Source organism: Cuculus canorus, chromosome 3 (assembly GCF_017976375.1).
Source record: "Cuculus canorus isolate bCucCan1 chromosome 3, bCucCan1.pri, whole genome shotgun sequence".
In the NCBI taxonomy this organism is placed as follows: domain Eukaryota; kingdom Metazoa; phylum Chordata; class Aves; order Cuculiformes; family Cuculidae; genus Cuculus; species Cuculus canorus.
This window is the reverse complement of record NC_071403.1, coordinates 120,098,939-120,123,485: the sequence shown is the minus strand read 5'-3', so window position 1 is coordinate 120,123,485 and position 24,547 is coordinate 120,098,939. Positions and strand designations below refer to the sequence as shown.

Genomic DNA, 24,547 nt, shown 5'->3' with positions numbered 1-24,547 from the left:
CTGAGTGTAGATCACCTCTATTATCTCTACTGACAAGAGACTTGCATTAGGTATTAATTTACGAGTTTTGTATAATAAAATGTACACATTTTTAGCAGTCCCCAGTTGTTCTTACAGTTCCTACCTCCCGCAAACCTTGCACTTCACCCAGAGCAGAGTCCTTAACAGTGTCCTTTCCAGTTTGGGATTGCTGAAAATCAGAAGAAGGGAATGAACAGCTGGAAAAGTGTTCAGAAACGCTAAAATTAGCAAAATTTCATGGTTCTCCTTTATGCCATAAAGTAGTGACAAGGTCAAACATATGAAGTTAATGGTGTACAGGAAGAGGAAGGACAGAACAGACTTCATGGCTTTGATATGGGCGTCCACGCTGACATTTCTCACTGAGTTTGCCTGCATTCTGCGTTTGTGTCTCCAGAGAGAAAAGAGGAGGAGAAGGGCAGAGAAGAGGACTACCAGGAATGCCGTGGCAAATCCAAAGCCGGAGATGAAAAACATAGGTAAAGAATGTCTATCCAATTTGACACTCAGTCCCCAGAAATTCTCCAGGCTGGTGGCGTTGGTGTTTTTGCAGTGCACTTCATCAACGGTCTTGTAGGCAAAGATGGAGATGATCAGAGATAAAAGCGCTGAGGCCATCAACAGCCATGGCACGATCCTGTCAATTTTGGCTTTCAGGAAGGTGAAGAAGCTGTGTTGGAAGTTTGCAATTTTTATACAATAAAAGACTGAAAGAGAGGAAGAAGCCCATAAGTTGGAAAAAGTGAAAAAGCTTTGAATAGCATTGTCGAGCTGTGGTATGGGGTGAATGTAGTAGATCCAGGGATAAATTGTTAAAACAAATGTGCCCATAAATAGAACACAAAAATACCCAAACCTGGAGCACCCCAGAAACAGCAAGATCTTCTCATTAGAGTTAAAGGTTTTCTTTTTCACCAAAGCAACGCAAAGCACAGAAACAATGAAAGCGTTTATCCACAGGCCAGCAAATGCCTGAAGAGAGATGATGACCACAGTCATGGTGCTGTACGAAGTGACATTGGATTTAACCTGAGGGTAACAGGCTTCCATCCTCCAAGATGGGGAGCGGTGCTGTGCCGGAAAAGTCAGCTCTTGCCCCAGGGCTTGGTGCAGGTTGGCAGCTGCTGTTCCTGAATGGCACGTATGGAAACGGGAGCTTTATAGGGGCGGTGGTGGAGGGGCTGTTGGCGCTGCTCCTGCTACGAGTGGGGCAGGTGCGGGAATGCAAATGTGCCGCGTATTCTCTTCCCTGGTATTAGTGTCAGCCTTGGAGATTTGAATGGGAAGAGCTGTGCCGGGAGCCACAACCAAAGCAGGTGTTTTTCTGCAGTGGCTGTGCTGTGATTTGTTGAGTGCCCTGTGTCTGGTCGCTGCCAGCATTCCTGCTCTGGCTTCTCCTGTCCCATCACCATTGCCCAGGATGGTGGTGCAGAGCGGGGAGCTCAGCAGAGCAGGGTCAGGGCAGCCACGGTCCTCTGTCCCTGCCGGGCAGGAGCTGCAAAGCCAACCAAGGGGTTGGAATCTGGAGCTCATTTCTGTCCTTGGAGGGCCCTGAAATCCATGTTGGTTTTCCCAGTGGTAATGCCGGAGTGGCAAGTGAACGGCCACGTGGTCGGGGGAAGGCGCTGGAGAATAAAAGGGACTTTCTTTGAAATGGGGCATCCAGAGGAAAAAGGCAAACAGCACGAGTCCTGCACCAGGGTTCGGAACTCATCTGGCAGCAACGAGTGGGGTTTGAGGGACAGGGCCAAGCTGGGTTCCCTCCACAATGAAATCCCCTCAGGCTTCCAAAGGACTCTGAGTCCTGAAAACTGCAGGTTCTGAAGGGACGAGGGGTGTTGAGCTGTGCAGGGCACGGGCTGTCTGCAGAGTTGGGGCTGTACAGGGCCTGGCACGTTGCACCTCGCACATGGGGAGCAGAATCTGAGTGGATCCTGAGGTGGAAGCAGGAGAGTTTAAGGCACAACAAATAGCTTTGTCGCTTCAAGAAGTAAAGCAGCATCATTTCTCTCTTTAGATGATACACTGGTTCTCTGTTTGGGGGGATATAAATGCGAGGACTGTTCTTTGCATATTTTTATCACATGCTCCTATTTACATTCTTATGCGAAGGACTTTGTTACAGCTTTAACAGGCTGAAATGTTTCCACAGAAGGCCTGGAGCTCATCTCCCTAACAAAATATTCTACCTACTACGTGTTCCTGTAAAATCTTTTCTCATATTTTGGTGGCTTTAAATAAAAACTCTAGTGAGGCCTTCATCCCTCTTTGGCACATCCGGCAGTTGGCGTGAGGTGAGACGTTCCCTCTGGGCCTCAACTGGTGAAAGAAACAAACAATTCACGTTCTGCTCTGTTCATGCTGAAGGTATTCCAGTTTTGGATAATCTGGTGTGGTGGAGTGACGTTGGCCAGGTGAACGTCCCCCAGCCAGCCGCTCCTTCACCCTCCCGCCTCAACAGAAGAGGGGAGGAAAATGAGGTGGAAATGCTCGTGGGTCGAGATAAAGACAGGGAGAAACCTCACCGATTACTGTCACAGGCAAAACAGACTCCAACCTGGGGAAGATCAATTTATTTTTAATGTCAGTTTACAATAGAGTAGAATGGTGAGAAAGAAAGACTAAAACAAGACTGTTTCCCTCCACCCCTGCTTCGTCCCAGGCTGATCTTCTCTCCTTCATACCCAACTCCTCTACGTGGATCCCTCGAGCGGTGCAAGGGGATGGGGAATGGAGCAGACGCTTCTGACATTGTTTCTGTCTCTCCGTCCTTTTCAGGCTTTCCTCTGTACCAGTGTGGGATCCTTCCCGTGGGAAACAATCCATCAGGGGAAGCCTGCTCTGGTGTGGCGTCTCGTCCTTCAGGTCCTGTCTTCCTGCTCTGGCGTGGGGTTCTCTACAGGCTGCAGTGAGGATATCTGCTCAACCAAGGTCTTCTCCATTGGCTACAATTGTTTTCCTGTACCACCATCTGGATCATCTCCTCCTCTGCCTTCTCTGATTCTCTTTGTTGCAGGACTGTTTCTCACAGTTTTCATCCCTTCTTGTTGCCCGGCAGTAACTTTGCTCTTTCTTGACCATCTTTTCCCAGAGGAAGTACCAAAATCACTCCTGGGCTGAGTTGGCAGTTGCACACAGTTGTTTTTCAGTGAAGTGGGGCAGAGGGAGGACACGTAAGGCCGGGTGGGGAGTGGGGTCTCACCCCGAGTTGTCCACCCGAGGCCATTTCCGTGTTGCTGTTCATAATTCAGTGACCACCTCCGGTGAATGAGTGACAGATTCCCACCGGAATGATGAAGCAGAGCAAGGTGGGGATACAGTGACTGATGTTGCAGAGCACATGACCACAACAGAAAGAAACGTGAACTAAAAGAGGTACAGCCATGTTGTTTAGCAAAGTGGTTTTGATCAGCAAACACCAAAGCAGGTTCAGAAGTTCTGGAGAATCACTATTCCTCTTTTGCATTGAGCTCATGAACCAGATCTGAATTAGTTCATTATTGACAACAACTTAACTCTAAGAATTCTCTTAATCACATGACCATACTGATTTCTACAACTGATAATAAGAAGACTTTAATGAAGTTTTCTTATCTTAGTCACTGAACGTAGATCACCTCTATTATCTCTACTGACAAGAGACTTGCGTTAGGTATTAATTTACGAGTTTTGTATAATAAAATGTACACATTTTTAGCGGCCCCCAGTTGTTCTTACAGTTCCTACCTCCCACAAACCTTGCACTTCACCCAGAGCAGAATCCTTAACAGTGTCCTTTCCAGTTTGGGATTGCTGAAAATCAGAAGAAGGGAATGAACAGCTGGAAAATTGTTCAGAAACACTATAATTAGTAATATTTCATGGTTCTGCTTCATGCCATAAACTAATGACAAGGTCAAACATATGAAGTTAATGGTGTACAGGAAGAGGAAGGACAGAACAGACTTCATGGCTTTGATATGGGCGTCCATGCTGACATTTCTCACTGAGTTTGCCTGCATTCTGCGTTTGTGTCTCCAGAGAGAAAAGAGGAGGAGAAGGGCAGAGAAGAGGACTACCAGGAATGCCGTGGCAAATCCAAAGCCGGAGATGAAAAAAATGCGTAAAAAATGTCTATCCAATTTGACACTGAGTCCCCGGTAATTCTCTACGCTGGTGGCGTTGGTGTTGTTGCAGTGCATTTCATCAGTGAACTTGTAGGCAAAGATGGAGATGATCAGAGATAAAAGCGCTGAGGCCATCAACAGCCATGGCACGATCCTGTCAATTTTGGCTTTCAGGAAGGTGAAGAAGCTGTGTTGGAAGTTTGCAATTTTTATACAATAAAAGACTGAAAGAGAGGAAGAAGCCCATAAGTTGGAAAAAGTGAAAAAGCTTTGAATAGCATTGTCGAGCTGTGGTATGGGGTGAATGTAGTAGATCCAGGGATAAATTGTTAAAACAAATGTGCCCATAAATAGAACACAAAAATACCAAAACCTGGAGCATCCCAGAAACAGCAAGATCTTCTCATTAGAGTTAAAGGTTTTCTTTTTCACCAAAGCAACGCAAAGCACAGAAACAATGAAAGCGTTTATCCACAGGCCAGCAAATGCCTGAAGAGAGATGATGACCACAGCCATGGCGTTGTGTGAAGTGACATTGGATTTAACCTGAGGGTTAGAGGCTTCCATCCTCCAAGATGGGGAGCGGTGCTGTGCCGGAAAAGTCAGCTCTTGCCCCAGGGCTTGGTGCAGGTTGGCAGCTGCTGTTCCTGAATGGCACGTATGGAAACGGGAGCTTTATAGGGGCGGTGGTGGAGGGGCTGTTGGCGCTGCTCCTGCTGCGAGTGGGGCAGGTGCAGGAATGCAAATGTGCCGCGTATTCTCTTCCCTGGTATTAGTGTCAGCCTTGGAGATTTGAATGGGAAGAGCTGTGCCGGGAGCCACAACCAAAGCAGGTGTTTTTCTGCAGTGGCTGTGCTGTGATTTGTTGAGTGCCCTCTGTCTGGTCGCTGCCAGCATTCCTGCTCTGGCTTCTCCTGTCCCATCACCATTGCCCAGGATGGTGGTGCAGAGCGGGGAGCTCAGCAGAGCAGGGTCAGGGCAGCCACGGTCCTCTGTCTCTGCCGGGCAGGAACTGCAAAGCCAACCAAGGGGTTGGAATCTGGAGCTCATTTCTGTCCTTGGAGGGCCCTGACATCCGTGTTAGTATTCCCAGTGGTAATGTCGGAGTGGCAAGTGAAAGGCCACACTGGGCACATTGGACCTCGTGCATTGTGACCAGAGCTGCCAGTTAAATCTGGGCTGATCCTGTTGAGTAAGTAGGAAAAATTTAGAGCACAACAAATAACCTTGTTTCCACAAGAAATAAGCAACCATAATTTTCTGTCTTCAGAATGATGCACTTGCTTTCTGAGGATTATAAATGCAAGTACTTCTCTTTGTGTAGTGTTATCTCATGCTCCTCTTTGTTTTTATTTTTTGCTAGGCGCCTCGCTACAGCGTTAACAAGTTGAAACATTTCAACAAAATGCCCAGAGTTCATCTCCACAACAAACTATGGTACCTATCACATGTTCCCATAAAACCTTTTCAGATAGTCTGGTGGCTTTAAATAAAAGCTCTAGTGAGATCTTCACCACCCTTTGTTTTCCATATTGCCTAGATAACATCGATGTCATAGCTAGGATTGGATACAGTCACTCAAAGCATTATGGATTACTTAAAACCTGTCGTGCTTGACTGAGATGACGTTTGAGAGAGTCATTGCATTACAGATGGTAATTGTCTGGCAGCTGAAGAGAGAAATGTCTAAGGAAAACATTTCTTCAAGGCCAGGTTGGATGGGGTCTTGTGTGGTCTGATTTAGTGGGACGTGTCCCTGCCCATCCCAGGGGGCTTGGAATAGGTGACCTTTAAAGTCTCTTCCAACCCAAACTATTCTATGATTCTATGATTCCATGATTCTATGATTCTCTGAGGCTAAAAATGCAAGACTTAATGTGAAACCAGATGATCTCCAGGTTCTTTAGACCTCCAAAAAGTTGGGAATGAAGTTTTCAAACCATGACAATGATCAGAATTGTCTTGTGTGTGGGGGAAGGACAGACACATGTGTGAAGAGCAGCCTTACAGGTTCTGGGTACAACACCACTGCCCTGCAATGGAATATTGGTAGGAGCAGCATTTAGTAAATCACCTACTTCTTTGCATCTCATTTGCCATTGTTTTTATTCCTAAAGATGATGGAATTTTTACAGACGGGGAGGCAAGGAGGCAAACCCTTTCCATTTTATTTTCACATGCCCTTGAGTCCAGGACTCAGGGATGGCTTTTGCCAGCTTGTCATTAGTGGGTTTTCTTCCCCTGCAAGCTGGGCTCCAGGAGGCTGATTTGGCAATTCCTCTTCTTGTAAGTCCCCATTCTCCTGGGGAAGAAAGACTGCTGGGAGGCTGCAAAACATGGGCAGGGATCTTCCTGCTCAATGTCTCCCGTTTCCCCACTCTGCAGTCAGGTTGGGACAGTCCTTCTCCTGAAGGATGGAGCTGCAGAGTGACACTGCACAAGGGAGCAAAGGGAAGGCAAAGGTAGCATCAGTGGTGTGAAGACAGGAAGAGGACGTGCAGGGAGTTGTGGGAGAAAGAGCTGCAGGAGTGCTCAAAACCCCTTCATGGGGCTGCCAGGAGGAGAAACTCTGCAAACATTGGAGGCAAATCTCAGCCTTACCCCCGTACCTTCTCACCAAGGGGTCTTCCTCCTGCCCTGCTTCACCCTGGCCCACATGACTTCAGTTCACAGGGAAAGACGTGAGTGGGATTCCCATGCAAAACACTGGGAGCACATGGCTTCATAGGTACATGAGCAGAACCAAGCCAGGACCCCTCATTGTACTCGTACTCTGAGACACAAAGTCTTTGAGATCTGCCAAGGAAACCTGAACCAACACGATTTGCTGGAAGCTGACAGCTGTCGTTCTATTGATTAGAAAAATAATGCTGTTTGTAAATTAGAGAAGATGCTTTACCCATAGAATCAGGTGAAACAAAAATTGGTTTGCACCTACCGAGATATTTCTGGGAATACAAAAAAACCCATGGAGCAAACCTTCTCTTAAAGTGATTTATTCAGATGGCAGACCATAGGCCTCTTCTTTTGAAGAGGTTTTTACCTCCATACTCAGCAGCTTTGGTGGCCTCATGTCAGGATGGTGCCAGGAGGGTTCACAAGGCTGAAGAGAAGAGTGAGATTCTCTCTGAAGAGATCACAGACCTATTAAATAGTTCGGTAGACCCTGAACTCCACAAGGGTTAATATGCCAAGAAGAGTTATAAAATGGGGAGGCAGATTGCTTGCAGGGTTGCCTTAGGGCTGTATCTAATAAGATTAAAATCTGCTCTTCCTTCTAAAGTCCAACTTTTTGATGGCTTATGCTTATCAGCTCTCGTATGGGTGGTTCACCTACAGGACATTGTATCTGCACGGGCAGGCAGTACCAGTGGATCTTCTGAAATGGATTCCTGGAGGATATGCTGCATCACGGCACTGCTTACCTGCTCCTCTGCATTTATGGTATTTCCACCTGTTGTTCCATTTTCTGGCTTGGAATCAGGGTGAGATTTCACTTCATTTGTCTGTGATTTTTGAAACTGTGCTTTCTCTGTTTCAGATTCAAAACTCTGTTGAAGACAGAGGTAAGGACGCAATATTTTTATGTTAGTGGAAGCCTATCGCTCATCGAGTGGGAAATTGTATCAACTCACGTCATTTAGTCACTAACTTATGTGTATTTATTTATTTTGATAGTTGATGATGTTGACGGAGGGCAGCTTAGAAAGGACATTCCAGAAATAAATGCAGGTAAGTCAGGACAGTAAATGAGCAGAGTTTTGAATGATTACAGAGCTCTGAGCTAGACTTTGTCAAGAACGAGGCTGGCAGATGTGATGGCACCAGAGGAGACCGTAAGATCCCTCACGTGTGAAAGAAGTCCCTAATGTATCACGGATACCGTGAGTGTTGCAGGACAATTGAAAACGTGCGGAGTGGACCCCAACTGCTTCTGGAGAGAAAGGAAAAGACCTCATCTTTGGAGTTTGGCAGCAGTCAGAGAAGATGGAAAGGCAAGAGTAGGGCACAGGGCAGAGAACAGAAATGTCTGTAAAGATTGGTGTTGTAAAGGGAAACTGGAAAGCACGGGGAATTTCCACAAGGATAATATTGTAGGAAGCCCAAGATGTTAATCTTTCAGTTCGGAAACACATGCAACTGCCCTCGGGGAGGGCTCGGCAACCACTGGGCTAAACCTGATCCCTCCTCACTGCACTCTTCTGCAGCAGAGCTCCTGGAGAAACATTGGCAGTGGCTCTAATTCAACCTCTGCTTCGTGGAGGTGCATTTCTCTTAAGTGAATTGGCTGCTTTCACATGACCTAAGAGCAAGGCATGAAGCTTAAGTACCTCCATCCCTGCCCCAGGGTTTCAGAACATGGCCTTGAGAGAGTTTTCATTTCCTGACGTTGCCTGTTACCTGCATTGTGTTCTGGTCTAAGCTTCCTCTGTTTTTTCTGATAGCACAGAAAATATGGAGTAGGTTTGGGATTTGGTTTTTTTTTATTTCCTTCTCTCACATGTTTCTGAGGAGAAGTTATTTCTGTAACAAAATGTGTGGAGTTGAACTGCCTGTGTTGGGACAGTGCTTATATGAGGGTATTAGATGAAAATGTTACACTACCAGGACTGTACAGGGGGTGGGGTTTGGGCTCAGCTCTGCGTGGGCAATCTGGCACCTTAGAAAAGTAAGGCTATAAGATTAGAATCTCAGCTGCTGTGTTTTTAAAGAGCAGAAGATGTGGATCTGCTTCTTAAAATGCAGGTATCTCTTGCCAGTTCAAATTCATCCCCCACCAGCCACACTCTAGAAGGGAAGGGGTCTCCCAAACTTTGTATCTACCAGCCCAAGGGGATATTTTGGACACCCTTGTGCATCTCAAATGACACCAAACACCTACGTATAGACAACTGGGTGGACACACAGCTGTAACGGGATATGAGACACACAGAGCATTGATTTAATTGCTTCAGTTTGAACTCAGTTTGGTCTGAACACCTTCCCTCTCCTGAATTCTTGTCTTTCTCCTTTGATCACATAGGGAATGCCAGATCATCAGCCTAGGTTAGCCGATTAGTTAGGCTATGAGATGTCTAACTTATGAACAAAACCATTCCATCTATATATCAGCTTTAATGTTCAGAAGTCCGTAGCTGTTTCAGGATGCAAGCCTGGGAGAAAGAATAAAAACTCCTCTGGGCTGTTGTTATGAAATTGTTACGGAAATCTGAATCCAATCCCAGATCCTCCTTAGCTGTAGGTGGAGGAGTGGCATTTTATAGTGTGGCAATGGTCATTTGTTTGCTCTCTTCTGGGCAGTTGCTGTTTAGAGATGGGTTGGTTGATGAGGCAGCCTCATCGATTGTGTGGTCTTTGAAAATACACACATTGTAGTTCCTGTTGTGTTACTGTGGCCTAAATAATTGTTTCTCTCATTTCAGAGACAGGAAGGAAGCTGTTTGAAGGTGATATTATCCTACCGGTATGTGCTGCTGATCTAAAGTACCATCAGCAAGAGGGTAGATTAGGCTTAAAATGGTAACACAAGCATCTTAATCTCATTAACAGCTGGAGAGGAATGCTCTGAGAAACAGCTCCTACAGATGGAAGTTTCCCATCCCCTATATCCTAGCTGACAGCCTGGGTAATAAGATTTTTTATTCTAATAACGTTGTGTTACCTGTTTTAGATATCCTCTGGTTTTGTCCAGGTCGCTGGCTGCTTTTGCTTCATTTGCTGTCGAGTTATGGTGCATCAGTGGTGGGGGTAGTGCTGGCCAGAGAGAGGGAAGCAGCTCTTCCCGGCACCCATTCCCTTCAGCATAAAGCCCCCGTGACCAGCAGGTGCTGGTGAGCAGCCAGTTTAACCAAAGCCAGTGTATTTGGCTGAGATCTCCAGATAAAAAAGTCAGGAAACCCTCATCTCAAGAACATGCTTGTTGATCTTCTGCACACTTTGCACCTTATCTCCTCTTACCAGCCACAGCCCAGGGCAGCAAGAAAGGAAATGCAGATATTTTATAAGTAAAAAAAGTTCAGAGCATTCTCCCTTCTTGTTCTCATCTCATTGTGGGGTCTGTTTTAAATTCTAAACAATTTAGGAGTAAAAACAATTAGCAAATCAGAGGTAAAATCCTATGAATCTCTGCTGTGTCCTGAGCTCCAAGATTGCAACACTGGAAATTATGTGATAACAGACAATAAAATTACACAGCAAAACCTGAGTAATGTCCAAAAGCCTGGTTGTTTGTTTCAGCACTACCAATTTATCTAATAAAAGATATCATCTCTTGCTATGGACTTGGCCCAATTTGGCCCAGCCAGGGAACTGTGCCAGAGCCTCCTGCCCTTTCACCAGGCAGATCATTTTTATAGATGTTTATGTTTTTAATGCATGCTTGCTCCTACTTTCTAGCTGAAAATGTAGATATTTCTAATATTACCCAATGAGAACATGTGCTGTTACTCTCCTGGCTGTGTGTTTCAGATCTGAATGCCAAAGGCGTTATCCTGCAGGCGTTTGACATGTTCAGGCTGAAGTCCTGTGTTGATTTCAAGCCCTATGAAGGGGAACAGACTTACCTGAAATTTGAGAAGCTGGACGGGTAATTTTTTGTTAACGATGTGCTTTGTGCTACTTTGCTTGATATGATAGTTTTTCCAACTCATGAATTTTCATTCTTACTTGTACAAAGGACATTCTGTCAGAGCTTATTTGTATTAGACAGGAGCTAAATCCAATGCAGACAGACTGCCCAAAGGTGTTATCTGCATTTGTTGTTCTCTTAGTATAAGAAAACTATATTTTAATAATTTCCATTTGCATGCTAGCTACTGAAATGAATTCTTGGCACTTACTATAGAATCATAGAATCGCTTGGCTGGAAAAGACCTTTAAGATCACCACACTCAACTGTACCTATCCACTACTAAACCAGATCTCTAAGCACCTCGTTTATTGTCTTTTAAACCCCTCCAGGGATGGGGACTCCACCACCTCCCTGGGCAGCCTCTGACAGGGCCTGAGAACACCTTTAGTAAATAAATTCCTCATAATATCCAACTAAATCTCCCCTGGCACATCTTGAGGCCATTGCCCTTGTCCAGTCACCGGCTACTAGGGAGAAGAGACCAACACCCACCTCACCACAACCTCCTTTCAGGCAGTTGTAGACAGTGATGAGGTCTCCCCTCAGTCTCCTTTTCTCCAGGCTAAAAAATCCCACGTCCCACAGGCGCTCATCATAAGACTTGTTCTCCAGCCCCTTTGCCGGCTTCATTGCTCTTCTCTGGACACGCTCCAGGACCTCAACTTGTTTGGGGAAAACATGCAAATAACTTCTCCTGGTGTTGGTTAGGGGCAGGGTGTGTCACTGGTGTGCTGGCGTTAACATGTAACATCTTCCATGCTTTCAGATCCTGGGTTGGGTTTAGCTGACCGAATGTTGAAGCCAACAGCCTCCGGCTGTGCAGGTCACCGCAGGTTGTCTTTGCAGTCAGTGAGGAGACGGTGACTCTTGCTGGCCATGAACTATCTCACCTAAAATAGAAGTCTAAAATAGGTCTGGTGACTCACATCCCAAATGCCTGTTACTGTCCAGGGACTGTAACTTTGCCAGGAAAACTAACACAGCAGTAGATGCCAACACTTTAGATGTCTAAAGGCTGGGGAGGTCACTGTTTGCTGGGAAGGACCATCAGGAAGCTGATGACACCAGTTAGTGTCTGTGTCTAGGAATCCAGTGTAGATCTACCTTTAGGTGTGTGGAGATGGGTGCACTGCATTTTGAGGCAACTTCTCTATTTTTCTTTAAACACACAGTGATGAAATATTTTTGAATGTACATGAAAAGTTAGGATTTAAATCTGTATTTAAGAGCCCAACCAGGGAAGCCAATGAAATCTGAGTTCACCGGAGGCTGCTCAGCATCTTTGAAATTGGGCCACTTCTTTAGAAACTTAGGTCAATCTGCACAGAAAGAGTAGACAACATCGTACAAGGTTATAAGGCACCTGCTGTACTTTGCTATGCTGCTCGTCTTCTGCTACTCCCCTTCCTGTACTGGTTGGGCTGGGGCCACCCTGACTTGAAGAGCAACAGCATTTGCCACCACCACCTCCTTCACAAGAACTGCAGCCAGCTGAAGAATGGGCACGCACTGCCCTCCAGGAAGGGCAAGAGGAACCAAGGTGGCCAACCACATCTGGAACAGGGACTCATTGCCAGGCTGTGGCTGGAGGCTGAAGGCATATGTTGTTCTCTAGTCTGACATTTTAAATCTAGAGTGTGGGCAAGACTGGAAAAATCAGGTGGGAAATTCTAAAAACTATGATTTTTTTACTTTTACCTTGATCTTGAGGTTGAGTTAATGTGCAGATAAAAATCACAGAAGATGTTATGCAAGGTGGGTGTGTTGTCTGAGTCTTTGCCTTGCAGGTGCTGGTCTTATGTGGGAGATCTTCAGAAAGGCCAGACGGTGTCTATAGGAGCGAGGTGTGACTATAAAGCCATAGTGGAACATGAGATCCTGCATGCCCTGGGATTTTACCATGAGCAATCCAGGACAGATCGTGATGACTATGTCCAGATATGGTGGGATGAAATTATTGAAGGTATGATGCAGGTCTGAAATGACTGACAATCATCTGTAGATGAACATTCCTTTTCTTTAGGATGTCTCTGGTTGAGGCTGGCTGCCTACATTTTGGCAACTTGTCCATACTTTAGTCATAGGTGAAACGTTGTTGAGTGCTAAGTTTTGTTTCTGGTCTTGCCTCATCACTGGTGTATGTTTTTGTCTAGGTTTTGCCTATGCCTTTGACAAATACGATGACAGTTTCCTTGATGACCTCAATACCCCATATGATTACGAGTCAGTCATGCACTACGGGCCATATTCTTTCAACATCAATAGCAACGTTCCTTCCATTACAACGAAAATTCCTGAATTTAATGAGGTCATTGGGCAGAGGCTGGATTTCAGCAGGATTGACTTACTGAGGCTGAATCGCATGTACAACTGCAGTAAGTCCTTCCCACATATGTATTTGGAAATCCTTAGTCAAACTTCATGATAATGTGGATGGAGTCACATTAGAGGAGTGGGAACACGTCACTCTTGGGGTCCTCTTGCAATGTTGAAACTATAGTTCTTTTGCAGCACCAAGCTCTGTGATGGCCAGATGCCCTTTTCTTTATAGAACACTATTGAAGTGAATCAAGGGTCTAACACCTTTCATTAACACAGACTTTCCCCTAAGATTACCTGTCATAGAACCTGCTTCCTTCATGGATGATGATCAACATGCAGCTGATGATGATAAAATCTTCAGGTAACTGTAGTCTGAAACTGGCTTCTCCAAAATCAGAGTATTTCAACCTCCTTTTTCTGACTATGTGATGTTTGATAAGACAGTCAGGGTCAGGAGCACGAATGGGGATGATTGTGCTTTCCAGCTCCACTGACAAAGCTCTGAAAGTCAGTACTACTCAACGCGCTGTACAGTACTGATGGGCTGTGTTAACACACCCCTGAGTGTATTCCCTGACCTAGCAGAACTACTTCTGATTCACACCCTGAAGAGAGAAATGGGGCACAGAGCCTATCCCAGGCAGACTTAGAGAAAGGAATGGATGTCTGAAAGGGAAAACTAGTATGTAGAGGTCAACCTGCAAGGAAATATTCATCCGAGAATGGGAAAAAGGCAAAGAAACATCCTTTATGTGTGATAAAAGAGACGTGGATGTGAAAGTCTGTGTAGTCTTCAGCTGTATTAAGAACATATTTCCTGGTGTGAAGTGCTGCACATACACGCTCTGGAATGGGTTTAACGGTGAGAACCTTCTTTGATATTAATACACATGGTAAAATCTATTACTTTATTCCTGTTAGCTTCAAGCCTCACCTTCTTGGACCAGTGCTCCTTTGAATCTATCAATATCTGTGGGATGGTGCAGAGTGGACAAGATGGTGCTGATTGGGACCACACTTTGAGCAAACCAGGAGATGAAGACCATACTTTAGTGGGAAACTGTGCAGGTAACAAAAGTAGTTTTAGATGGTCATTAGACTTCACCCATGCTTTTCTGAGATGCGAAAATGAAGAGAGAGTGAGATAAATATGTCATTAGAAATACCCTACTATTAGTGTTAATCGCGGTATACCTGACGCTAAACCAAACTCCTGAGTTTTCAGATAGAGATGCTAATAATTTTAACTTGAAATGTTTAACACTTCTTTAAATCTCCTCCCTACATTTTAATATCCCATGAAGAAATGTCAGTTTGAGACTTAGCTCCAGTGGTAAATCGGTGGTAGCTCCAGTGAGATGAAGGTAAAGCCACCAGATTACCAGAACTGACACTTTCCCATTGTACAGGAATTCAACTGAAGCATCTCCATGGGAGTATCATACCATGCACAAGCAAGTAATCAGAATACATGAATCTTGTTTGCAGACAAATTCTGACATTGAAAGCAGCCCAGGATCATCAGAATAGGAAACTGTGCTTCAGCCCTGTGTCACGGAGCAGGGAGAAACCACCTGTAGATTTCTTCAAGGGAGGGGGTGCTGGGTGGTGCAGAGCTCTGTCGGGAGGGTGGAGCTGTTGCTAATTCAAAGTTTGAGGCAAACCACATAGAGGGGCTGAAGGACTGTCTGAGAAGCAAACCCACAGTGATTTTGCTTCTTCTAAGGAGACCGTTGCTTGGGCTCTGTTTGATGGAGGGATTGGTTTGGTGCACCAATTTGAACATCGATTGGACATACACGACCGTACTGAGTTTGCACTATATCGATTGCTGCTAGGACACAGGAGCTGAGCAGGGTCTGTTGGTTTCAAAGGCAGCGAGGAGAAAACTAAATACTGCAGAGGAGCAAGATGTAAATGATCCAAAAAGCCTTAGCAGAAGTTTCTACTGAAAGCCAGAAGAAATGCAGCGGGTCTGTGTACAAGAGGTCATGGCCAGTCACCTCTTCTCAAAACACCAGTGGTGGTTCATCTCAGCAGTGTCTCACCATGCAGAGGAGGGAAAAAATACTGAATAGAAAAGAAAGCTATTTTTGTGGAACTTGTTCCCAGGGAGGAGAGTGCAAGAGGTGCCTTTTGGGAGGAACAGGCCATGTTTTCTGCCTAATGATGTGTTTGGTTACAGTTTGGAGACCCTGCGCTGGTCCCAGATTTGCAGGTGGTGAGGAGGCGAGCAGGCACGTAGCGGGCAGGGGAGGGGATGCTCCTGTTCTCATCCCATGTGGGGAGCGAGAGGACAGATGTACACCCAGCAAACGGCACGGTGCAAAGACCAGCGAGAGCTTGGAAGGACCTTTGAGTGAAGAGCAAAATGAACAGGGTGGTTGTTCGGGTCCCGCTGATGACAATGCTTTGTTTGTAGTGGAATGAGTCTCTTGGGCTGTGTTTGTCAGGCTATTTGCTTGTGGTTTGCAGGGTGTGCGGTTTGCTGACACTGTAGAGGCACTGGATGTGTGACAGAGCATGTGGCTGGGGAGCTGATAGCAGCTTCCTGCCTCTCGTGGCTAGTGACGGATAATTCACTGCTCAGCTTCAAAGATGGGGAACAAGGCAAGCTTAAAACATAAGTAGTCAGCTTTCAGAAGTTTCCTGAGAGCAAATGGGTTAGGAGTTATTGGAAAATCAGCAGCTTTATCGGGTATTTGTAGAGGAACTTATTGCAGGAGGCCAGCAGTGCTTCTGGGAGCACATCCAAGCACAGGCACGTGGCTGGAAGCAGCAGTGAAGCTCAGGGTGGCATCTGGTGGCAATTCATAGCTGTCGTTCTCTCCACCATCTCTGCTTTTTGCATCCGTTGGCTCCCAGACAGATGGAAGACTGCAGCCCTTCAGACGCAGCTACAGGGTGTTTGGAACCGCCCAACGTGATGTAGCTTGAAACTGTCCTTGCTGTCCGGTCACCGATTTTATAGAGAGAACAGTTGTATTGAGGCTGTTGGGTGAAGCTTAAGCACTTGTCCAGTCTTCTTTTAGAACTGGAATGTACTGACCAGGTTGATGAGGAGAATGAGGGTGGGAGCAATCAGCCTTTGTAACCAGGAAGATCAAAGACTCCCAGGAGGAATCATTCCAGCCTTCAGACAGAATTGCAAGCTAACCATTAAAGAAAAAAAAAATGGTTCTTTCGAACACATCAGCACCAGAGGACATGAGTTGAAGTAAAGAAATTGGACTGGAAGTTAATAAATTCTTTACCTATAGCTGAGGCAAAAAAGTCTTCAGCTGCTTTTGCAGGGAAGTCTGATCTATTGATACAAGGCTTACAGGCACTGTTTCAAGGCAAAGCAGAAGACCAGAGGCTTTGACTCAACAGAACCCTTCCAATAATTCCCTAGTTTGTCTGCAAAACAATCCCTGCCCAAGTTCATCCACTTACAGTTGCACATGTTGACAGGATTGGCACATGCACAGGTCATACTTCATTTATAAAGAACAGAACCAAGTGTGTACCTTATTTTATCACCTAAACACTAACTTGCAAACCATATTTCAATGCCTTTTTTTGTTTTAACATTGAATTGAAATGTAGAGAGAATTAATTTCTATCAAAATATATATTTTGACTTTATAAGCAACTTTGGAGCTCAGGCAAGTGGAAACCGCACTAAAGCTTATTTAGCACTGGCATTTCATTACTGAATGGATCGAAAACTTCTATCACACCACTGTGTTTTGTACTTCCCAGACAGGGGATATTTCATGCACTTAGATACAAAAACTGGACATGATGGTCAGTCAGCTTTTCTGGAATCTCGCATCCTTTATCCAAGGAGGAAGGAAAAATGCCTTCAGTTTTTCTACAGGCTAACCGGAAGTCTACAGGATAAGCTTGTTGTCTGGGTTAAGAAAGATGATGGAACTGGAAATGTTAGACGGCTGCAAAAGCTTCACACAATTACAGGTGGGTGTTAATGTAGTTTCACATCTAAAGTGATGAAACTTTGATTTGAGACAGCACAAATGAGTTTTATCACACGAAGGTTCACTGAGATGTTCAGTGTAAATCTAATCTTATAGAATCAAGGAATCATAGGATAGTTAGTGTTGGAAGGGACCTTAAAGATCATCTAGTTCTATTCGTCTGCCATGGGCAGGGACACTGGATCAGGCTGCTCCAATCCCCATCCAACCTGGCCTTGAACATCTCCAGGGATGGGGCAGCCACAGCTTCCCTGGGTGACCTGGGCCAGCATCTCACCACTCTTATGGTGAAGAAATTCATGCTAATGTCTAGTCTAAATCTGCCCCTCTCCAGTTCATAAAATCTGCATTTCCTCTAGTTGAGTAGCTCCAGAGTTAGTGCCCATGAGAGCAGAATTTGGGTCAGCGGCAGTTTCCTTAAGACTGTTCTTGGATTAGCTGGGGTGCAGGGCATCAGCCAACCACCGACCAACCAGGTCATGAGACATTTAAGGAAGACACCACTTGATTTAACATTGTCCTCGACTTTCCTTTCTCATGTCTATTTATTTCCCCTTTCAGCTGATGGAGAACACCACTGGAAATTGGCCAGCCTTCCCTTCAGTGTTCAGAGCAAATTCCGGTATGGGTTTCAGGGCATCAGAGGAGATCCAGCCACTTCCGCCGGGGGGATTGCCATTGATGACACCAGCCTGACAGAGACAAACTGCCCCACCAATGTCTGGCACATCAGAAACTTCACAACCCTTTTTAACAGCACTTCAAAAGGCCATTATATCCAAAGCCCTGTATTTTACAGCTCGGAAGGCTATGCCTTTGCTTTACAGCTGTATCCTCACGGAAGGAATTCCTCCCCCTACACAAATTACATGGGGATTACTTTCCACCTCTGCAGCAGTCCAGACGATAGCCTTCTTGAATGGCCGGCTGGACACAGACAAATTGTCTTGTCGGTGTTGGATCAAGACCCTGATGTAACCCACAGGATGTCCCTCAGCCTTAGCTTTACTACAGACCCTGACCAGCTCGTGTCTGGTGAGTCTGAGCGCACCATGGAGAAAAAGAGCAATGCTCAGGGTGGGGAAAAGTGTTGAAAATCAAGAGACCGGGCAAGATTTTCTCTGCGTATTGACACTACTGGGCTGACTGGAGATCAGTTTAAATTCCTTTTGTGTTTTTCTACAACAGGCAGAAATGACACCCTGCAGTGGGACAAACCATCTGTCACTGGGATTTTTTCTTCTTTCTGTAACTGTTATATGAGCCCAGGTGTTGGCTGGAATAACTTCCTGACACACAAGGACCTGCACTGGAAAAAATTCCTTAAAAATGACAGTCTTTTCATCTTTGCTGATTTTGAAGGTAAAGTATTAAGTTATCAGAATCCCTCCTGGAACGGAACAGGTATATACTCTTCTGTTTGACTCGCAAACATGTAGAGAGTCACCTGTTTCAGGAACAAGGATTTTAAATGCCCGGTGATTTCAGTTGCCTGGTTTTTGAATGCCCTCTGGATGACTTTGATCCTTTGATCCCTGAAAATCACTGTTTCAGGACAGGTTATACCTCCACATCTTGAAGATCAGTCTATGTAGCGGTCTTCCTGTTTGCTACTGAGCCGGTATCATTTCTGGCTTAAGAAAACTCTGTTTTGAGAATAAAGGGGTCCTTCTCAAACCCTGAAAACTGACAGAAGGTGGGTTTGATCCAAAGCTTCTCTCCTGAGGTTGCAGTTTTTGTCAGGATTGTGTGCAGCTGCTCTGCCAAAGGTGTCAGGGAAAGGGAAGAAGGAAGAAAAGATCTGTCTGGTGCAGAGGGCAGCCTGGCAGGCAGGTATCCCTCTGAGCAGACTAAAGGGTCTGCACATTCCCATCCTCTGTGGTAGCCTCAGGTCAGATGGCTGTGTTCATAGCACCTCATGTTAGGTGTCCAAAAAATGAACTTCTTAGACTCCTTTGTGAGTCACTTGAGAGCAACGAGTACTTCTGGGGAGTCATTCCCTCTGTGTTATACTTGTGATGAACTGATCTTCTGATGTGCTGATCTCCACTGGCTGCAAAGGAATCCATCACTGATAAGTAGCTGTGGGTGAGATTAATCCTTCCGAAGTGAGTTCCCTTTGGAAATGTCAGTGCCTGGGAAGTAAATAATGATTAAACCAGACCTGACCCAAGTACAAGGCTCAGAGCACTTCAGACAGTACAGTCGAGAGTATGCTGTGATAATTCAGATTTATTCTGCAAGACTAAGGGCTGCGAACACGAGGCTGTGAACTCTCCTGGCAGGAGGATTCTCCTTTGCTCTTTGTGAAAAAAGTAATGCAAAGTTCTTGTTTTCATTCCAGCAGAGAATGGAGAAACTTCTGATAGATAGAACGGTACTGTATAGTCTGTGCATGAAATGAATTACTTCAATTGTCTTTTCTTACAGATCTCAGCCCTTTGATTAAATCTGAGGTCCCAGTTCATCTTTGAAGTGCCCTCAGCCTCTTCACTACAAGTATAAACACTCAGCTGTGAAAGATAAAATATATTTCTTCACTAAACCAACTGTGTTGTGTCATTTCTGTATTTGAAGAATTTGAACTAAGGTCCCCTGTAAGGGAATGAACCTGGAGAGTCCTTACAAATTCTTTTTGGCCCTAGCAGTGAAGTGCTTCTCTTAGTTCTATCCAGACTTTTTTCTGTTTTTTTTTTTTTCCTGTGTTTTATCTTCTTGTGTATCTTTGCTGATGGAAAGGCTTCCAAACCCCAGCTTTGCCTTTTGCCCTTTGCATTTTCCAAGCCATGTCAAACATCAGCTCCACCTGCAGTTGGCCAGGCTGATGAATTAGTGAGAGATGAATTAGTGGAGACACACATGGGACAGCGAGGGAGTGCAAGTGGGACAGAGTGCCTGTTCCCATGCTGATAAACCAAAGCCTGCTTCTGGGCTTGGGGCAGCTGGTGGAGTGTCCTGAGTTTGAGGAACATCTTCCCCAGGGCAGAGCACACCATTGCCTCTCTCCAGAGGAAACTTTAGCAAATGGGTTCTGCACTGTGATGGTGGTGGTTTATAACCAGTGCTGGCTGGATGAGGCTGGTGCTTGGGGTGGTGCTGTGTTGGGCACCATGCTCATGGGGGTTTCATGGAGAGGGAAGAAAGTATGTTCAGCATGGCCTGCTGGCTGCATTCTTTAGTGTCAGAACATCTGCAATGTGATGGTTTTGCCTGCAGAGTCTGGTGGTATGCAGGCTTTTGAGGGGTGGTGTTGCATGGGATATGGGGAATAAGAAGGATTTCTTGTGGTCTTTTCGTGACAGCAATGGGGGCTGTCACGATAAAGGACCGCTGCACTGAGCAACTGCAGGGAACGAATGGAGGTGCGGTGGTGCCTGTCCTTTAGAGGTTATTCAGCTGTGGGCAGATGTTCAAATGCGGTGGTTAAGATCTGCCTCCCCTGGGGAATGTAGGTGGTGAAGAGGGTCTCCTGCTGTGGTGCTGAGGCTCAGTGCAGTCTGGCATCTGGTCTGAGTTGCAGCCAAAGGTATATGTTCCTTAGTTGCAGCTAAGTGCTCCGAGTGCTCGGATTTCATTAGATAACTCAGGCTCTTTCTTTCTAGTGGAACAACATGAATGTAATTTTTTTTCTTTACTGCTGCAGGAAAAGCCATAAAGGAGAGAAAGTTCATAGTTTTTAAATGTTTTCTTATACTTTCTCACTAACCTCTTCCTCTTTCATTTTTTTGAAGACGGGGAGGAAGAGGGAAGGCAGTACTCTTTTGCCTGTGGAAAAGGCAACACTTAAAATAAAAAGCTTACAGTTTAAGATTTTTTTGTCATCAATTTAACTTTTCTAATTAGCATCCAGGAGCCACTCAAGGTCTCTCCCTCTGGGTTGATTTTGAATACAGAGGGCCTGAAAATTAGGGCACAAAAGCAGAAACAAAACCTGCCGAGATGCAGGAAAAGTGCACATTTGGCACTTGGTGTGAGGTGGGACATCCCTCTGGGCCTGAGCTGGTGAAAGAAATGAACAATTCATGTTCTCCTCTGTTCACACTGAAACTATTTCAAGTTTGGACTATTTGGTGTGGTGGGGTGACCGTGGCCAGCTGCCGGACCCCCACCCAGCCGCTCCTTCACCCTCACTCCTCAACGGAACAAGGGCGGAAAATAAGCTGGAAACGCTCATGGGTTGAGATAAAGACAGGGAGAAACCTCACCGATTACTGTCATAGGCAAAACAGACTCGACTTGGGGAAAGTCAAATTGATTTATTGTCAGTTTAAAATAGAGCAGAATGGTAAGGAGCGAAGACCAGACTAAGACATTTTCCCTTCACCTCCCCTTCGTCCCAGGATCAACTTCCCTTTTTCATTCCCAACTCCACTAAATCCATCCCTCAAGCAGTGCAGGGGCATGGAGCATCAAGCATACGGTCTGTCCATTGTCTTTGTCTCTCCTTCCTCGTCACACTGTCACCTGTTCAGCTGTGGGATCCTTCCTGTGAGAAACAATCCTTCAGGAGAAGCCTGTTCTGGTGTGGTGTTTCCGTTGGCTACCGTCCTTCAGGTCCTGTCTAGCTGCTCAGCATGGGGTCCTCTGCAGGCTACACTGAGGATATCTGCTCCACATTGGTCCTCCGTGGGCTGCAGGTAAGTCCCTGATCCAGCATCTGGAACATCTCTTGCTCTTCCTTCTGTGACTTTGGTTGTTGCAGGATGGTTTCTCACAAGCTTCATCATCTCCCACTGTCAAACAGTGCTTTTACACATGCTTGAACATCTTTTCCCAGAGAAGCCACCAACACCACTGCTGGGCTGAGTTGGCAGTTGCACACAGGAGGGAAAATGATGTTTTTCAGCGAAGTGGTCAGAGGGAGGACACGTAAGGCCGGGTGGGGAGTGGGGTCTCACCCCGAGTTGTCCACCCGAGACCATTTCTGTGTTGCTGTTCATAATTCAGTGACCACCTCCGGTGAATGAGTGACAGATTCCCACCGGAATGATGAAGCAGAGCAAGCTGGGGATACAGTGACTGATGTTGCAAAGCACACAACGACAGCAGAAATGAATGTAAAATCACAACAGATATTAACATGGTGTTTAGCGAAGTGGTTTTGATCTGCAAACACCAAAGCACTTTTAGAAAGTCTGCAGAATCTCTATTCCTGATTTGCCATGTGCCCATGAACCAGATATGAATTACATAACTCTAAGAATTCTCTAATTTAAATGCTAATACTACAATAACAAATAAAATAATTCAAAAGAAGTTATCTTAACTTAGTTGGTGAAGATATAACACCTGAATCATCTCTTCTGGCTGGAGAGTTGCATTAGATATTAATTTACCTTTTTTTGTATTATGAAACATTAATGTTTTTAATGGTCTCCAGCTTTTCTTACAGTTCCTACCTTCCACAAACCTTGCACTTCACCCAGAGCAGAGTCCTTAACAGTGTCTTTTCCAGTTTGGGATTGCTGAAAATCAGAACAAGGGAATGGACAGTTGGAAAATTGAGCTCAAATACAAAAACGAGTAGCGACATAGGGTTCTCCGCTGCCGAAAAATAAATCAATGACAAGATTGAACCTATAAAGTTAATGCTGTAAAGGAAAAAGAAAGACAGAATGGATTTCATGGCTTTGATATGAGCTTCCACATTGACATCCCTCACTGAGTTTGCCTGCATTCTGCATTTGTGTCTCCAGAGAGAAAAGAGGAGGGGAAGGGCAGAGAAGAGGACTGCCAGGAATGCCGTGGCATATCCGAAGACACTGATGAAAAAAATATGGACAAATGGTGCATCCGTTTTAACATTTATTTTTCCGAAATTCCCTAGGCTGGTGGCATTGAGGTTGTTATATGGAAGTTCATCAACGATCTTGTAGAAGACGATGGCGATGATCAGGGATGAAAGTGCTGAGCCCATCAACAGCCATGGCACGATCCTGTCGATGTTTGCTTTCAGGAAGGTGAAGAAGCTGTACCTGAAGTCTGCAATTTTTATGCAATAAAATATGGAAAGACAGGATGAAACCCACAAATTGGAAAAATTTAAGAAGTCATGAATAGCATTAAGTACCTGGAATAAGAAGTGAATATAAAAGAGCCAGGGATAAAGTACTAAGAAAAAGGTGACTGGCCATACAAAGCAGAAATACCCAAACCTGGAGCACCCCAGAAACAGCAAGATCTTCTCATTGGAGTTAAAGGTTTTCTTTTTCACCAAAGCAACGCAAAGCACAGAAACAATGAAAACGTTTATCCACAGGCCAGCAAATGCCTGAAGAGAGATGATGACCACAGCCATGGCGTTGTGTGAAGTGACATTGGATTTAACCTGAGGGTAACAGGCTTCCATCCTCCAAGATGGGGAGCGGTGCTGTGCCGGAAAAGTCGGCTCTTGCCCCAGGGCTTGGTGCAGGTTGGCAGCTGCTGTTCCTGAATGGCACATATGGAAACGGGAGCTTTATAGGGGCGGTGGTGGAGGGGCTGTTGGCGCTGCTCCTGCTGCGAGCGGGGCAGGTGCAGGAATGCAAATGTGCCGCGTATTCTCTTCCCTGGTGTCAGTGTCAGCCTTGGAGATTTGAATGGGAAGAGCTGTGCCAGGAGCCACAAGCAAAGCAGGTGTTTTTCTGCAGTGGGCAGTGCTGTGATTTGTTGAGTGCCCTCTGTCTGGTCGCTGCCAGCATTCCTGCTCTGGCTTCTCCTGTCCCATCACCATTGCCCAGGATGGTGGTGCAGAGCGGGGAGCTCAGCAGAGCAGGGTCAGGGCAGCCACGGTCCTCTGTCCCTGCCGGGCAGGTGATGTGTTAAGCTCTGTAGTGCATGGACTTCCTAAACTGCTTTTTTTAATCTGAGTAATGAGAACGCCTATGTGTGTCAGGAGAAATATCAGTCTTCTGGGACCTTTCTCAGTAGAAGAACACATCTTTCTACAAATTCATCTGCAAATTCTCTCATATGAAAACCTTCTCACCTTGATGCATTCAGAGGAAAAGACGTTGCTCTAGGTTGGAGCACTGACTCTTTTCTACGTCAGGGTAGTCACTGTACACATGTATGTTTCCTCCCCCAAAACTCCTTGCCTCTGCGACCTCTTCACATTAAAGTCCAGTGTCTCCTGCCAACACTGCTGGGAGCAAATTGTGAAGCACCTCCAGAGGTGGCACTTTTTCTTCTCTTCCTGTGCAAACTCTCTGTGATTGTACAGTGGGTGGTGTGCCTCAAGCCTCTTCCTACTTAATTGAGGAGCTCAGAGTTGGACATCCTCACCTTTATCACTTGTAATTTCAGATGTGAAATGAGGGAGTAGAACTGTGTTGCCTAACTCTAAGGCTAAGAGACTCTCCAGCACACATGGGACATTTTCAAGTGGATAACAGGTATGGTGCAGGATCTGTGGGAGATCTACAGCTTTCTGGAGCCTTGGCTCAGTCAGGTTTTCCTGACCATTGTCCTCTGAGAAAGAAGGCAGAAAATTATAGGCAAAAATTTGT

The 24,547-nt window shown here is 45.5% G+C and overlaps 4 protein-coding genes across 9 annotated transcripts; 1 reads left to right on the top strand and 3 right to left on the bottom strand.

The window, feature by feature from the left end:
- Positions 1 to 120: 120 nt before the first annotated feature.
- LOC128851815 (taste receptor type 2 member 9-like) lies at positions 121 to 1,485 on the bottom strand. The gene has a single exon (XM_054063500.1). The coding sequence runs from the start codon at positions 1,069 to 1,071 to the stop codon at positions 121 to 123; it is 951 nt and encodes a 316-aa protein (XP_053919475.1). The 5' UTR covers positions 1,072 to 1,485.
- Positions 1,486 to 2,838: 1,353 nt separating this feature from the next.
- LOC128851816 (taste receptor type 2 member 9-like) lies at positions 2,839 to 5,300 on the bottom strand. The gene has a single exon (XM_054063501.1). The coding sequence runs from the start codon at positions 4,692 to 4,694 to the stop codon at positions 3,744 to 3,746; it is 951 nt and encodes a 316-aa protein (XP_053919476.1). The 5' UTR covers positions 4,695 to 5,300; the 3' UTR covers positions 2,839 to 3,743.
- Positions 4,623 to 19,570, top strand: LOC104057122 (meprin A subunit alpha). 6 transcript variants are annotated; one of them, XM_054063481.1, is made up of 13 exons: positions 4,623 to 4,757; positions 5,491 to 5,564; positions 7,467 to 7,693; positions 7,806 to 7,859; positions 9,551 to 9,591; positions 9,678 to 9,753; positions 10,596 to 10,713; positions 12,546 to 12,721; positions 12,912 to 13,133; positions 14,002 to 14,148; positions 16,825 to 17,040; positions 17,622 to 18,095; positions 18,249 to 19,259. In XM_054063481.1, the coding sequence occupies exons 2-13, from the start codon at positions 5,533 to 5,535 to the stop codon at positions 18,482 to 18,484; spliced, it is 2,019 nt and encodes a 672-aa protein (XP_053919456.1). In that variant the 5' UTR covers positions 4,623 to 4,757; positions 5,491 to 5,532; the 3' UTR covers positions 18,485 to 19,259. The 6 variants fall into 6 exon arrangements, with proteins under 6 accessions (XP_053919456.1, XP_053919460.1, XP_053919461.1 ...); XM_054063485.1 differs by lacking the exon at positions 4,623 to 4,757 and having other exon boundaries at positions 5,399 to 5,564; positions 7,467 to 7,571; positions 7,669 to 7,693; XM_054063486.1 differs by lacking the exon at positions 4,623 to 4,757 and having other exon boundaries at positions 5,399 to 5,564; positions 7,669 to 7,693.
- A 1,759-nt stretch (positions 19,571 to 21,329) lies between these two features.
- Positions 21,330 to 24,546, bottom strand: LOC104057123 (taste receptor type 2 member 9-like). The gene has a single exon (XM_054063495.1). The coding sequence runs from the start codon at positions 23,500 to 23,502 to the stop codon at positions 22,456 to 22,458; it is 1,047 nt and encodes a 348-aa protein (XP_053919470.1). The 5' UTR covers positions 23,503 to 24,546; the 3' UTR covers positions 21,330 to 22,455.
- Position 24,547: the final 1 nt, after the last annotated feature.

What these genes read in the sequence shown, in the direction of transcription:
- LOC104057122 (XM_054063480.1), top strand. Translation starts at nt 7,423, where the DNA reads ATGGCTTATGCTTATCAGCTCTCGTATGGGTGGTTCACCTACAGGACA. An exon ending in AAGGTGATATTATCCTACCG is followed by an intron (nt 9,592 to 9,677) that starts GTATGTGCTGCT and finishes TCTCATTAACAG; the next exon opens with CTGGAGAGGAATGCTCTGAG. An exon ending in AAAGCTTCACACAATTACAG is followed by an intron (nt 17,041 to 17,621) that starts GTGGGTGTTAAT and finishes TTCCCCTTTCAG; the next exon opens with CTGATGGAGAACACCACTGG.
- LOC128851815 (XM_054063500.1), bottom strand. Translation starts at nt 1,071, where the DNA reads ATGGAAGCCTGTTACCCTCAGGTTAAATCCAATGTCACTTCGTACAGC.
- LOC104057123 (XM_054063495.1), bottom strand. Translation starts at nt 23,502, where the DNA reads ATGTGCCATTCAGGAACAGCAGCTGCCAACCTGCACCAAGCCCTGGGG.
- LOC128851816 (XM_054063501.1), bottom strand. Translation starts at nt 4,694, where the DNA reads ATGGAAGCCTCTAACCCTCAGGTTAAATCCAATGTCACTTCACACAAC.